Source organism: Cebus imitator, unplaced genomic scaffold (assembly GCF_001604975.1).
Source record: "Cebus imitator isolate Cc_AM_T3 unplaced genomic scaffold, Cebus_imitator-1.0 Scaffold429, whole genome shotgun sequence".
Classification (NCBI taxonomy): domain Eukaryota; kingdom Metazoa; phylum Chordata; class Mammalia; order Primates; family Cebidae; genus Cebus; species Cebus imitator.
The window spans coordinates 508134-523706 of record NW_016107744.1 but is presented as its reverse complement, the minus strand read 5'-3'; the positions used below and the strand labels follow the sequence as shown (position 1 = coordinate 523706).

At 39.4% G+C, this 15573-nt stretch overlaps 1 protein-coding gene across 2 annotated transcripts in view; it reads right to left on the bottom strand.

The window, feature by feature from the left end:
• Window positions 1-5198: 5198 nt before the first annotated feature.
• The window catches only part of LGR5 (leucine rich repeat containing G protein-coupled receptor 5), a 144086-nt gene continuing 133711 nt past the window's right edge, over window positions 5199-15573 (bottom strand). For both annotated transcript variants that reach the window (XM_017510073.2, XM_037731903.1), the window contains 5 exons: window positions 13558-13629; window positions 12642-12767; window positions 11169-11314; window positions 9078-9161; window positions 5199-7857 (listed from right to left, as the gene is read on the bottom strand). In XM_017510073.2, the coding sequence (XP_017365562.1) occupies window positions 6770-7857; window positions 9078-9161; window positions 11169-11314; window positions 12642-12767; window positions 13558-13629 (1516 nt within the window). In that variant the 3' untranslated portion in view covers window positions 5199-6769. The remainder of the gene's footprint in view (window positions 7858-9077; window positions 9162-11168; window positions 11315-12641; window positions 12768-13557; window positions 13630-15573) is intronic.

Genomic DNA, 15573 nt, shown 5'->3' with positions numbered 1-15573 from the left:
AATTCACTTATATTCCTCTCTAAATTGTGTATTCTTGTTAACATTTCGTCAAACCTTTTTTCAAAGTTCTTAGTTTCTTTGCATTGGGTTAGAACAAGTTCTTTTAATTCACAGAAGTTTCTTATCATCTACCTTTTAAAGCCTGCTTCTGCTAATGGAACACACTCGTTCTCCATCAGGCCTTGTTCTGTTGCTGATGAGGAACTGTGATTCCCTGTAGAGGAAGAGGCGTTCTGATTTTGGGTATTTTCAGCCTTTTTAGGCTGGTTTCTTTCCTTCTTTATAGATTTATCCATCTGTGGTCTTTATAATTACTGTCTTTATAATTGGGTTTCTGAGTGGATGTCCAACTTGTTGATTCCCAGCACTAAAACCTGAGCAACCCATTGCGCCAGCCAAAACAGCGGCGTTATGATTGACGGTGCTTTTCTGACTCTGCACCAAGAACCACCGCACCAAGGCAGCAGCAAAACTGCCTTGCCAGCCATAAGAGTTGCACTGGCGACCCGTGGGGCTCCTCCGCTGGGAATCTCCTGGTGCGTGAGCAACGAAAATTCGTCTGAAAGTGTGGTGTCCTCTTGTTCTCTGTGCTTTCACTGGGAGCTACAATCCCGAGCTGCTGGTGATCAGCCATCATCTCTTCACTTTCTTAATAAACTTGCTTTCACTTTACTCTATGGATTTGTCCTGAATTCTTTCTTGCACGAGATCCAAGAACCCTCCCTTGGGGTCTGGATTGGGACCCCTTTTCTGTAACATCTTTCTGGTGACCACAGAAAGGGTGATAAGAAGGAAATTCCCAACCCAATTGCTAACTTTGGGTAAGTGTTGGGGTCCTCTAACACAACCTCCACCTCCCAGGTTCAAGTGATTCTCCTGCATAAGCCTCCTGAGTAGCTGGATTACAGGCACCCACCACCACGCCCAGCTAATTTTTGTATTTTTAGTAGAAATGGGGTTTCACCATGTTGACCAGGCTGGTCTTGAACTCCTGACCAAAGGCTCACAAAGTGCTGGGATTATAGGCATGAGCCACCACTTCTCCCCAGAAGCCTTCTATCTCTTCACCTGTGCTACAATCCTGAGGGCCAGCTTTATGGTCCCTGAATTTCCATGAGATACCTGTTATTTATTTATTTATTTATTTTTGAGACAGAGTTTTGTTCTGTCGACCAGCCTGGAGTGCAGTGGCACCACCTCAGCTCACTTCAAACTCCGCCTCCCAGGTTCAAGCTATTCTCCCGCCTCAGCCTCCTGAGTATGTGGAATTACAGGCACATGCCACCACACCTGGCTATTTTTTTGTATTTTTAGTAGTGATGAGGTTCCACCATGTTGGCCAGGCTGGTCTTGAACTCCTGACCTCAGGTGATCCTCCCGCCTTGGCCTAAGTGCTGGAATTACAGATGTGAGCCATCATGCCTGGCCAGATTCCTGTTTTTCTTATTCCCACATGTGTCCTCCCAATAACTCTCTACTCTCCATCATGACTTAATATCAAAAGAGCCTAATTAATCTTAGTCATTGAATATTTCACCTCGGTATTCTAATCTTTGCAGCCTTGGATAAAAAGCGATAGGAAAGAAGAAGGAAAGCAGGCAACAAAGGGAGTGACAGGTAGACATCTGAGGACTGTCAACAGCTAACAAGACAATCTGATGTGTGATGTCTTAACTTTGCCATCTATTGCTCTTTGATGATGGTATTTCTGTGATTTGGGGCTGTGGCTCTGGCTTACTTGACTTTTATCTGTACTTCTCACTACCTGGGGTGAGACAGCAGTAGAAAGAACAGACATCAAACCTGCTAGAACCTTAAAGAGTGATATTGTTTCATCAGTAGTTGGAGGGCAAAGGTCAGAGGCAGTCAGGAGCTGAAAAAATGAAGGCACTTTTCTAGTGTTCCACAGCAGGTCTCTAACAAGTGGGCATAAATCTCACATCTTTATCCCTCACCCTGCTGAATGGACTGATGAATGCCCACCCAGTCATGACATAGAACTATACCCTCTGGTTTCAGGATGTGGATATAAGGTCTCACTGCCTTCCTTAGCAGTCTTCTGAATCTGGCATTCCTTCTGAGAAGACTAACAAGCATTCATCCAAAATGTTCATCATTGGAAAGTTAGCTGCTGTTTGATCTAACTGCTCACTCAGTATGATAGCTTTTTTTGGTATACAAAACAGCTGATGGAACCTTTCTTAGGTAAGCATTATCTGTCTCTGAATTATTTACTAATTGGTTCTTGTTCTCTCAAAGAGTAAGTGGACTTACTCTATGACTGTTTTTCAGTGCTATTAAGTGAAGCTTGGGTTTTAGACCTTAGAAAATCACTTATTCTTCTGACTCTATATTTTCATTGGCAAAATGACAAGTCCTGCTTTGCTCATTCCATAAGAGTGTCAAACGGGGGAAAAGACAGGATCCATTTAGTAAATATGCACTATTTAGTACTTTGCAGTTAGTGTGATGATAACTTTATATACACTGAGTTATTAGTATTTCCAATCCTATGGGGCTGGTGGTATGATGCCCATTTTTTTGAGGGGAAAGTTGAGGCTAAAAAAACTTAAATACCTTGTCCAAGGATTACACAAATAGTAACAGAAGTAGGATTTGAACTCATGTCTGTCTGGCAGTGGGCTTAATCATTTTATATTTGGCCAACTATAATACTTAAGAAAGCACTTAGTAAATTTCAATTATTCAAAGATTTTAAATGTTTTTCTGTAGCCTACTTTTCTCCAGGTGATGCATTCGCCTTGCTTTAGACTACTATTTGTTAGGATATCATCTCCTTATTTCACTCACTGTTTCACTCGCTGTTCTCATGTAGTAACGTGTTTTCAACATTCCCATCAAGTGCAGTCTCTAGAGTAGAAAGTCATGTCTACAATGAGCTTGAATGTGTTCCATAATACTTCTCCAGCCTATCACATGCATTTTCTGCCAGTTTCTGAAGTTTTATCATCCTACTCAACAGGCTTCAGGAAACTTACGTGTGAGATGAATGAGTCAGTGCAGAATATGAGTTCAACATCTTTAGAAATGTTCCTAAGGAGGACATTGAAATGGGGATATGGCTACACAGCCCCTCACCACTTCACTTGAAAAGCTACCATAGCCTAATTGTGGTTAAGGGTCTCTGTGGCCTGAGAGAAAAAATGGTCAGTGTTCAGTGGCTTATAGGAAGTCAGTCTCTTTTATCTGCATAGTGGAACTGTGAAATCAGATCTCCAGCACTGAAGAGCATGAATGGAACTAGTAGGGTCACAGCAAGTCCCGTCTATTTATCTAGGACTTCTTTCTCATCAACTAAATGTGATGATAAGATTAACAAAAGAAGCAGGACATTACTAATTTTTCAGAGTTTTTCTGGTTCTAAATGAACAGGGTGTTGCTAATTTTATTTCTTTTTACTACCTTATTTTTCTAAGTTTAGTCAAAACTAACTGAGTAGATTTTTAAAATTTCATATAAGAATGATTTTCTCTTCAGTAACAGTTGAGAAAAAATTATGTGCAGTAACAGCCACCTAATATATTTTTCTATGAAAATGTCATTCAAAACAGTTTGCTATAGGTGACATATGAAAAGAGGGACTAGAAATGAGTTTTTTGATGTAACTGGTTAAATTCAAAAGCAAAGGTAGCTCCACGGTGACCATAAGTTCTCAGCTTAAAAGGTGGCTCTCCAGAGAGGCCTCTCCTGAGCTCCACATCTAAAACAGCACACTAATCTCTGCAAAAGGCCATTTAGAATAGCTTCATTTCCTTCATTTATATTTCTATTAGATATTTCCATGTTTATATCTGTTTATTGTCTACCTCCCTTCCACTGGAATACAAATTCCAGGCCTTGTTTCGTTATCCCCAGTGCACAGAATGTTGCACATAATAGGTGCACAACATTTGTTGAGTGAATAAACCCTATTTTTGGAAACTAAATTGTTAATCCCTTACTTTAGGCTAGCTCACTAGTTGATGATTTTTAAAAATTTGTTCCATGGTTGGTTCTTTACGGTTGTTCAATTTGTCTGAACAGTACATCTTTCCCCCTTCTCACTGTAGATTTATTTATTTGTGGATATAATTAAAGTTCTTTCTGATGATGTTGCATTAGAGTGGAGAACATTTATCAGATGGCAGTGTTTTATGTAAGGTGTATTATAACTAGTATTTTGCCAATAAAATCATAACGCCTGTGGATTTATCGAAAGAAATAAGTTGGAGTGAATTTAAGTGTTTGTTGTTTTTAATTTTAATTACATTACTGACTTGTGTTTTCTTGAGCGGGAGACAAAGAGACTGCCAGGACTTGTTCCTGACTTTGGGCAAGTATGTTGAAAAGAAAGACTGAGATGCATTGCTCTAGATGCAACTTTAATATCACCTGCCTGGGCTAAAAGTTGTGAGAGTAAGAGGAGTGAACCCTTGTTTCAGCTGAAGGTAAGCCATGCCAAGCCGAGCCAAGCATGGACTGCACTAGAGGATCCCATTGGATGCCTGTTAACTGGGGCTGGGGATGTGGTTAAGTCTGATGGGAAGGTAGAAAACTCAGTGCCAGGTGCCCTGTGGGTGCTTTGTAAACGTGTTAATTTTAGCAAGAATGTTGTGCCTCCTACCAGTACTTGATGGCTTCATTTTGCAGTCCATACACGGAAAGCAGGAATCACCACTGGAGCGAGTAGGGTCTGGCACAGGTGTCTAGAAAAATCATTTCATTTATCATGTTTTGTGGGGCGGGGACTGAAGGGAACAGTGTGTTTCTTTGTGCCCTTGGAATTGCATGTCCTCATGTTTTGGCCTTGACATAATCATCAACCTTATTTTTTAACATGGACATGAGTTTTCAAACTATTTATATATTTCTTTATAAATGTGAGTTTTTTTTTTCTTACATTGCAAAACAAGTTTGGGACCAATAAAAGTTCTAGCTTATAAAATCCAAACCATTACTGGGGACAATAAGTTTCACCAAAATCAGGACAAAATGGCTTATCAATCATAGGTAAACAACTCAGGATTTGGTAATGATATTTTGATTTGTTTTGTGAAAGACTGATTTTTTGACAAGTCCAATATATTTAAAGTGCAAATATTAATAATTACCTTGCAAAGGTACTTATACTCCAAAAATTAAAAACATTTAGGAGACCATATATCTGCCTGTGGGCTCAATAAACAGACTTGAAAATATTTTGTCTTATAGTCACACATTTTATTACAAATTTATCTTTTTACCCAATAGAAAAGCAAATTCGGAATCTATTTACACGTACTATATATTTACACATATACAGTTAATGAATTTAAAGAAAATAGGCAGAGAAATGCAATATATATGGAAGAATATGCCACTGTACATGGTTTATTACCATTATCATGGTCCTTAATGTTATTGAATCTTTACTATAGTAATAAATACAGTTCTATATTTACACATCTTATAAAACATCTCATAAATGTATTTTTTCAAATCCAAGTTAAAACATCTTATCAAAATAAACATGCTTATATAAAAATAAATCTACCTAACAGCCATTTGGTTTGGATGTATTGAAGCTAATGTAGATTAATAAAAGGTAAGAGTTAATACTTTGACTTTTCTTATTTAATAACTTGCTTCTTAAAATACCTAACACAGTTTTAATATGAAATAAGCAGAGAAGTAATGTTCCTGACATCAAGTGGGTTATCCAGAGAGAACACAGCTAAAACCAAGGTAAATAAACAGAATAATATGTTACTGAGTCTCTTGAGTCCAAAGTGGTGTCAGATATTGGGTCTGCTAGATCTTTAGAGATACATGTGCGAGAAGTTTTATCAGTGGACTTAATTTATGTCATGTCCACATTTGATCAAGATGCACATCGGTTTGAATCAACTGATAAACCCTCTTGCAAAAATTGTTTACTCATTCAGAAAAAAAAAAAAAATCCCAGGTTGCTTACTATCTTTTCCAGGTATGTTCATTGCTGGCAGTGGAATTCCCTTCTGAATTTTGGGCACCAAGGGGTTAAAAATAAATCAGATAAGACATATGTCACCCGTACATGTTTGATTGCCTTAGTAACAATTTAAGAATTTCATTACACTTTCCTTTCAAAATATTTGTTTTATTCCATGAGGGTGGAACCATCTAGTGCTGATATATAAAACCTGGTATCTCTAAAAATGACCTCAATATGAATGAGTTAACTTGGATGGACATTATCTATTCAAGAAATTGGTGTCTTGGAAGAATCCTTTCTGAGGAAAGGCAAAGGAGGACTCAAACATCTTCATGTGGTCATTAGAATGAAATCCTATGGGTCACAGCCTCTACCTAGTAATGTAGTTCATTGAAAATCCTTATTTTCCTAATTCCTCCAACCACATCTTAAGGAGTTTGTGAATTTAAATAAACCTGTATGGAAAGCAAGTGGGTTCTCCCTCCCCTCAAATGATTACACGGGTGAGTTTAAAGAGAATGCAATTAAAATCATGGAGAATCTTCTCTAAAGAAAATTTCAATCTGCTTTTTTGATCTGGGCTCACCTAAATAGTGTGCTCGGTCTATCCCTTAGCTGAACCAATTACACAAGCAGCATTTAGACTTATATTCACTCTCAAGTATCAATAGGTTTTCAGCCTTTTCTCACGGGGAGATTCTTTTTTTGGTTTTCAAACCGAGTTTCACCTCTGCTCTTCTTAGTTACTGTTCTGACATACTCAATCTCACATTTTCAGGTTCTCAACCTTTGAAAACATTTTCTTTCACATGTTAATTAGAGACATGGGACAAATGCTACAGAGGAAAGGTGGCAGCGCTCAGTCACTGGATAAGCTGGTGATGGCACGGAACCGGGAGGCAGGTCGTAAGCAATGCCAGAGCTGGTGAAGGTTACCAAGGCTTGGGTTGAGTCACAGGATTGTTTTTCAACATCATCAGAGTTAACTGACATCAGGCTTGGGTGTTTTGATCTTGTCCAGAAATAGGTTTGCTTTCCCAGGCTCCCCAGATCCTCCTTAAAGTGAGGATTGAAGAGGATGTAGAGAAGGGGATTGAGACATGCAGGAAGTGGGACTATCACCAGAAGAATAAACTTAATTACTTCAGGACTGATAAATGTGAGGTTTAGCAAAGAGGAGAAGGACAAGAAAGCCACGGGGCAATGGAGGATGCAGTTGGTGAAGAGCAACAGGGCAATGTGCTTCACCATAGAGCAGTCCCAAATATTCTCCAGGTCTCTCTTGTCCAGATTGCAGTAGAGCTTGGTATAGGCAATGGTCATCATGAGGAAGCAAAGGGAATTGAGCAAGATGAGAGCGACCATGTAGCCTGTGGTGCTGGGCTCCCCAAAGGGCAAGGGTAGGCAGATGGGGGAGGCGCCATACTCACTGCCACCCAGCAGGGGAACTGTGGCCATGGTCAAGGCCAGAAGGGTGCAGAGAAAAATGATTACCTTCAGGCTAGAAAAGGGAGCTTTTGTTTCAAATTTTGCAGAACATTTCACAGAGAACCCACGCTCCAGGGCTGCCAGAGTAAGCAGGAAAACAGATGATTCCGAAGCAAAAATGGACAAAAATCCAATGATTTGGCAACCCACCCCATTCTCCCACCAGGCACCATGTCGTGCAAAGCTGCCAAAAGTGAATGCATCCACGCCAGCCAGCACAGCACTGGAGACTCCCATGAGCATGTTCACCACTGCGATGACCCCAATTAACAGTTTAATGGAGGAAATGTACAGAGGGGATCTGAAAACTGTTGAAGTCACCAAGGCATTACAAGTAAGTGCCAGAACTGCTATGGTCCACACTCCAATTCTGATCAGCCAGCCATCAAGCAGGTGTTCACAGGGTTTGAAGGGGCCTAGAAGTCCAAGGAAGGAAAAGATTATCAAATTAGAGTTTAAAACTTTTGCTGAATTACCCTTTTGTCTCTGTATTGAGGATGCCAAGAGATAGTGGTCAAAAACAGCCTAATAATAACACGCAGTGCCCATGTGCCTGTTCCACTTTCTCAAGCCGCTGTCACCCTGGATCATCTGCAGCACTGGCTGGGTGAGTACAGCAGGTGCTCATGATCCAGTGTATTGATGAAGAAATGACAATGGGGAATTTCAATCACTTGATTAAAGTCCCTAAGATACAGCTGTGTTGGAGCCAGGTAAAAAGCCAGATCTCCTGGACTTTTCATTGTATAATTTTTCAGAATATTTCCATAAGTTTCCATAGGTAGACAAGGATAATCCTAGGGAAATACTCCATAATATTATGAGCATGAATTTCATGAAAATCTCATCTTAGTTTTAGATTTAAATTTGAGGTTAGGGAGCAAGAAACAAGCTATTCATTAAAAATAAAATATCAACTCTTTCTATCTTTTTTCAACTGGCTCACCCTGTTTTTTTTGGAATGGGACAAACTATTAAGTGAATTCAGCTTCTCTTTCCTCCCCTTCCCCTTCCCTTTTGCTTCCCTTTTTTATTCCATTCCCTTTTTTCTTCCCTTCTCTTCCCTTTCACTTCCCTTCTCCCTTCCCTTCCCCTTCTCCCTTCCCTTCCCCTTCCCCTTCCCCTTCCCCTTTACCTTCCCTTCCCTTCCCCTTCCCCTTCCCTTCACCTTCCCTCCCCTCCCCTCCCCTTCACCTTCCCTCCCCTCCCCTCTCGTTCCCTCCCCTCTCCTTCCCTTCCCTCTTATCTGTACAAACTATTACTTGCTTTTACCAAACAGTAATTTATAAGAAAAACCTAAGCCATTTTCAGAAGTCAGTGATTACACAAAGCAAGATTATAGCATACTATTTTAGGCTAAATTGCTAATATTTAAAAAATTACATATGCCTGTAATATGACAACATACTTGATACTTTAAGTGAAATCAAAAGTCCTCCCAGCTCAATCCTATTTGCAAGTGAAAAACAACTCCAGGGAATGAGTATTTGTATTTGACAGGCCACTATGTGGAGGGTTACTGATGAGCTGCAAAGCAGGCACAGATTCAGCTTTTAAAGTATAGCTGCATTGTTTTTGATGGACTCAGAATCAGTGGTGGATACTGCTGTTGAGGAAGTTTTGATGCCTTTCTCACCTGGGGAAGGTGAACATTGCACTGAATGAAGGGCTTTTAGGTCTTCCTCAAAGTCAAGTAGGAAATCTTCAAAGTCACGTTCATCTGCAGGCACAAGAAGTTCTGGCATGATTAGTTCTGCCTCTCTTTTGAAGGGACCAAATCCCAGAGAGGGCAGTTCTGGGTTGTTCTGGAGACATGAACTGTCACAAACATGAACTTGCATGAGCTTTCCTGCAAGTCTGTTATAAAGTTGCCTTTGGATGCTCAATAGTATATGACATACTATTCTAGTACAACTAGGGGTGAGGGAGGGTGACCCCAGACTCTGTGTGTAACATCTAAACTCTCATATTCTACTCTTGTTCCCTGCAGCTAATGATGTTCCCACACTGCAGAGCTAAATTAGAGGAGGCTATGGGCCTCTTCATTCAGAGCAGGAACTGTTTTATCTAAATTTCTAAGACTGTAATAGCTATAGTGCAAATGTTCTAGGCTGTGTTCTCTGAACACCAGAGGGAGAATCAGGTACAGCAAATTCCAGTCTTCCCTGGGGAATTCTGCATAACAAAGGACAAATCAAGTAACTACTTGGTGCTTGGTTTAGCTATCCATGAAAGAGGAGTTTTGTGATCTAACATACTTCCCCAACGATACAGATTTAACTGGTCTCATGTGGGATTTGGGGATCAATGTTTTTTAAAAGTTGCTATGAGATTCTAATATGTGGCCCAGGGTTGAGAATCACTGCCCTTGAAACTAAACTACATGAATGACCATCTTTCTGTTGTTCATTGTGTACTTTTAAGGCCTAGAACAGTGCCTGGCACAAAGTAGGCTCTCTAATAAATTTTTGCTTGTGTTTTTATTTTTTGAGTGAACAAAGGTAGTAGAAATTAGAGTGGGTGAGGCAGAAAGAGCAAAAACTGAAGCAAGAACAAGAAGAAGACACATGCTGTGGCCTAAAACAAAAATGGCAAGGACGAAGATGTCAGTTCCTTAAACAGATACACAGGCAGGAAAAATTGGTAAGGTTATCTGCAAACAGACTGAATCATACTTGCTTTGGAATCAACAGACCATTAAGGCCCAAAGGATGAGAAGCCATCCCTGTTTAGTCTGTTTAGACTTTGTGCAGACTTGCAGGGTTGGCAGGGAAGGGAGGAGGTGGTGCCCGAAGCACCTCCTCATTACCACAGGTGTGGTTTGAGAGGCATTGTTGCCTGTTTAGGTAACGTCTTACTTCAAGAAAAGCTAAGCTTTACAGACATTATCTCATTTCACCTTCCGGACAGATACCCCTGGGTGGGGTAGGTGGGGGAATGATTTAGAATTAGTTGGACAAAAAGTTGTATTCTTAAGCCCTCCTGCTGAAATAGGAAGGAATCTAAAATGTTTCTATCTTCCAATCCTTCCAGGCCATGAGAATAAAAATGGATTTTGTCTTCTGGAGAAAAGTTTTCTGAAAACTTTTAAATGTATAAAAAAGGCGTCTTCAGAAATAGGACCCTTTAAAAAGTTGATGGAACCACCATGACTGTAATCACCCCTGAGGACAGTATATGCTAAGGGGGAATGTAATTATGAATATAAATATAAATAATTCACCTACAGAATAGATGAAATTTTAGAATGAATCCTGAGTGAGTTTCTCCTTCTCAAGGAGTTTTTAAAAAGTGGAATTTATTCACAATTTGCTGAGGTAATTACACAGGGACTTGTCTGAAGTTCAGATAATTTGTTCGATGATTTTTTTTCTTTTTTTTTGAGATAGTCTTGCGCTTTTGCCCAGGCTGGAGTGCAGTGGTGCGATCTCAGCTCGGTTTGATTTGGAATCAAACTGCCTCCTGGTTTGAAGCGATTCTCATGCCTCAGCCTCCTAAGTACCTGGGATTACTGTCATGTGCCACCACGCCCAGCTAATTTTTTGTATTTTTAGTAGATATAGGGTTTTACCATGTTGGCCAGGCTAGTCTCGAACTCCTGATCTCAAGTGATCCACCTGCCTCGGCCTCCCAAAGTGTTGGGATTACAAGTGTAAGCCACCATGGCTGGCCTGTTCTATGACTTTTTTAAGTCATAATTTCATCACCATGGCATAGCAAGTCCTACCTTGAACCTGAAACATTCCAGCATCTTTCTTATGAAGGTCATCCATACTTCTGTTGTCACCTTTATTCCATTGATTAGAAATCTTGTAGGCATTCTCACACACTTCAAATGCACAGCACTGGTAAGCATAAGGCATTTCTATTACCCTTTAAATGAACAAAACCCAAACAAAAAACACTTAAAGAAATGGGTAATTAAATATAGTGTTCATCTTCTTTCACCCAATGATTCTACCTTTTGATTTTGGCCTAAATAAATAATCCAAAATATAAGCTATGGGCATAAAAATGTTCATTACAGTGCTATTTATTAAAAAATGAAGTTATTAAAAATGACCACTATGAAATGTTGATAATTCCTGAAGTTGAGTAATGCAACATCCATTGCTCAAATGATGGAAAATTTCCAAAATAAAAAGGTTATAAAATGACTGCTAGGAAAATTGTAGCAACATAAAAAAGTGCTTATGGCAGAATCAGTGACTAAAATATGACATATTTCTATGCACATTTTGAGTCTAACAATTAAAAATGCACCGGAACGGAAGGAACTTAAAAATGTTGTTTAGGGGGGGATTTTAAAGATTTTTGTTCTTGGATGCTTAACAGAGGCTGGGAAGGGTAGACTTGCAGGGAGGTAGGGATGGTTAATGGGTACAAAAAAATAGGAAGAATAAGTAACACCGACTATTCAGTAGCACAATAGGGTGACTGTAGTCAATAATAATTTATTTGGGCATTTTGAAATAAACAGCATAATCAGATTGTTTGTAATTCAAAGGATAAATGCTTGAGGAGATGGATACCCCATTTTCCATATTGTGCTTATTACACATTGCATGCCTGTATCAAACCATCTCATGTACCCCATAAATATATACACCAACTATGTAATCATAAAAAATAAAATATTAAACATTTCAAAAAAGATTTTTGTTCTGTCTTATGCTTTCCTAATTTTCTTTTGGAGTTTTATTACTTTCATGATTTTAAAAGTATGTAGAAACTTTGTGGGTTAAAAAATGCATAATTTTTCAAGATACCTCTTTGTCAATAATAAGCATAACAGGTTTTAAGCAGCATTACTCCCTCAAAAAATATTAATTTAGTATATAATATTAGATACACACAAGCTAAATTAAAAATTGTAAACAAGAATAGAATAATGTTATAATGTTATTTAATTACATGTCCTAGTTTTTATGCATTCCATGGATCAATGGTTTTCAAACTCTTCCTATGAATACTGTGATTCTGGGAAGCATCTTTGAGAAGGAAAGAAAATATGGTCAGGAGGACACAATTTTCCCATTTCAGGGCTTGCCCGAACAATGCTTCAGGGTTAGGAGACTTCAGGGCATGAAATGCAATTCAAAAGTGTCTCACGACCTCATAAATTTAGGAAACCACTATATTATTTCTATTGTTTCACATGACCACAAATGTATCTTATTAGTTTTAATGACAAACTCACTTGAGTTCTGGAAAGTTTTCAGATGATATCAAGCTCTGTAAGGCATGATTTCCTGTTAATTTTAAGTGAGTTAAACCATGTAACCCAGTTACAGGAAAAGACGACAGGAGGTTGGACGATAGGTCCCTGCAAAACATCAAACAACAATTGGCTTTTAGTCTATGTTAGCATAAAACATTTATGTTAAAAAAACAACCTAAAGATCATTAAATTACTCAATAGAAACTTCTAAGCAGGGTCCTCACTCTTAATGGTAAAAGTAATCATTTTGGTTTAGCTCTTGATAACTTTTCTATTCACAATCAGGATTGCAAGGGAGAAAAGGTTTTAATTGCACTCAAATTGTTCTATAGTCAGCTTCATTTTGTCAGGTGGGGACATCTAAAATCAAGGGGAAGGTGATATATTAATTAGAAACATGATGCTGACTAGATTAGCAGTCAGGTAAAAAATTTGGGAGTGTTTTTACTACCCTTCTAATTTCTGTCTAACCAATTTTTTCTTTCTTTATTAGGTAAGAGATGGGGAGAGAAAGGCAAGAGATGGGAAGTGGAGGGGGAAAATGGGACAGGAAGATTTTTTATCAGTCGAAATGGCATAAGATAAAACGGAAGCCCTTCAGACCTGAATTAACATCTTATTCCATTCCACCTGATTACTCAGCAAAAATAAAAAACTTCAGCTGAATAACGAGAACCAGGTGTCACCCAGATCTTCAATTATTCACTTAAGGGCGCACGTGGCACTGGAGGAGCAGGAGAACTCTTCCCTGGCTCTGTCAAACTCTAGGCATGGAGAACACAGAGGGTAGGTAATCTGTGCATTTCCAGCTTTTCAACAAAACCAACTTTTAAAATTGACTAGATGGCCCCCAATTATTAAGAGATGTACCATAAACAAGTTATGGAATACTCACAGCTTTATTAGAGATGGCAAAGTGGAAAATGCATTGGAGTGAATAATAGAAATTTTGTTCCAAGCCAAATTCCTATTAAAAAAAAAGGCAAATTAGAGAATTATATAGAATAAAGAGCAAGTGAAGTTTTATCATATGCATTCAGCTTTCTGCTAAAATTAACTTCCATTCACATCAGAAACAATTAACTTACCAAACTGCCCTTCAGATTAAGATATTAGTGATATGAAATGACTAATGAGAGAACTTTAAATCAAGCTTGTTAAAACCAAAGAAACATCATTTAAGTGGATATATTGGTTTTTACTCTTGCTAAAAGGTTAACTTTAACATGGTTGTAAAATTTTATTAGGGCCTTTCTAAAATGAGTGCTTGTAGCAGTGTGGGAAGGGGCAGAAATTTTTGAGTCTCTTTTTCTGACAAGCAAGTAAGTTTTAAATTATAAAATGTCCTTGGATATATAATGAAACTCAAAAAAACTTGGGCACATCACTCATGTATGTTAGGCCTTGAGAGAAATACAAAGATGCTTTCAAGAACATTTCCAGGAAGGATCTGACAAGTAAATTATTAACCAGAATATGAATAAAATAGTGGCCAACATATGTTAGAAATAAAATTATTTGATAGTAAAGAAAACTACGGTTTATGGAGAAATAAAATTCACTTCCCATGTACACGTAATGACAATTAAGTAGGAATAAAACCTTTTGCAAAAACTTCTGTAGATAATTTATCAGGAATAAGAGCTACATTTTTAAAAAGGAAGTATGAATTTAAGATTTTTTTTTTTTTTTTGGGGGGAAGGAAGGATGGAGGGGGAGAGAAAAGGAGGGAGGGGAAGAGAAAAGAAGGCAGGGAGACAGTGGGAGAGGTGGAGAGGGGTGGGGGAAAAGGGACAGGGAGAGAGAGAAAGGGAAGGGGAGAGATGGGGAAGAAGGGGGAGAGATGGGGAAGAAGGGAGGGAGATGGGGGAGGGGAGCGAGGGAGGGCCTCTTGAGAAAAGGGGAGAGAGGGAGAGAGGGAAAGAAAGGGAGAGAGGAAGAGAGGGAGAGGGGGAGAGAAGAGAGAGGAAGAGAGGGAGGGGGAGAGAAGGGGAGAGAAGAGAGGGAGAGGGAAGGAGGTAGGGAGAAAAGGAGGGAGAGAAGGGAGAGGGGAAGGGAGAGAGGGGGGAGAGGGGGAGAGGAAGAGAGGGGGAGGGGGAGGAGGGAGAGGGGGAGAGAGAGAGAGAGAGAGAGAGGGAGGAGGGAGAGGGTTGGGGAGAGGAGAGGGAGAGAAGGGGAGAGCAAGATTTTTTTTTTAAATGACTAACAAGGGTAACTAACACGTAGGCATTTGCGTTGAGAGAACTGAAAGTAAACAAAGTCAACTTTTCTGAAGTGTTTATGATATTGGGCTCCAGGGTTACCTTAATACATGATATTCAGAGAATATTTACATTCTCATTTTAAAGATTCCTTAGGGACCTGTCCTTCTTTCCCGGAGAAAACTGGAAGTCTTTTCTTTGATTCCAGAACAGAAGAAAATTGCAGTTAACAAGGGGAGGAAACGTATGGAAGGTAGAAAAGCTACAAATGGCGGCTGGGCTTTGGGTAATTGAGTGAGAAGACTGTCTTCTGTTGAGCTGCTCAAGAAAAACGTGTCACTGAGGTGAGCAAGTAATACCATCTGTCAGAGTCTTTTTGGCAGCTTTAAGTAGATCATGGTGCCCTGGGAGAGCTTCACAGAGCAGAATATCTGGAATGTAGGCCAAGTCCTGCCATGGTGCTTAGAGTGATTTGACTGGGGTTTAAGTAAATATGTGATAATTTATATGTTCAAAGGCCTGTAATTCCTTTTCAATGCATGAGCCTGTGTGCTGGAATCCTCCCAGCAGCCCCAGAGGAGTCATTTTCTGCTTTCCTGCCCTGCTCTGTGCCTGGGGCTGATCCTGCAGGCTGCATCCCTAAAGCTCCCTAATGGCCTCAGTTGTATTCTCAGGAGAAGCCGCAGGAGGAAAGGGAGGTCAGGGCACTC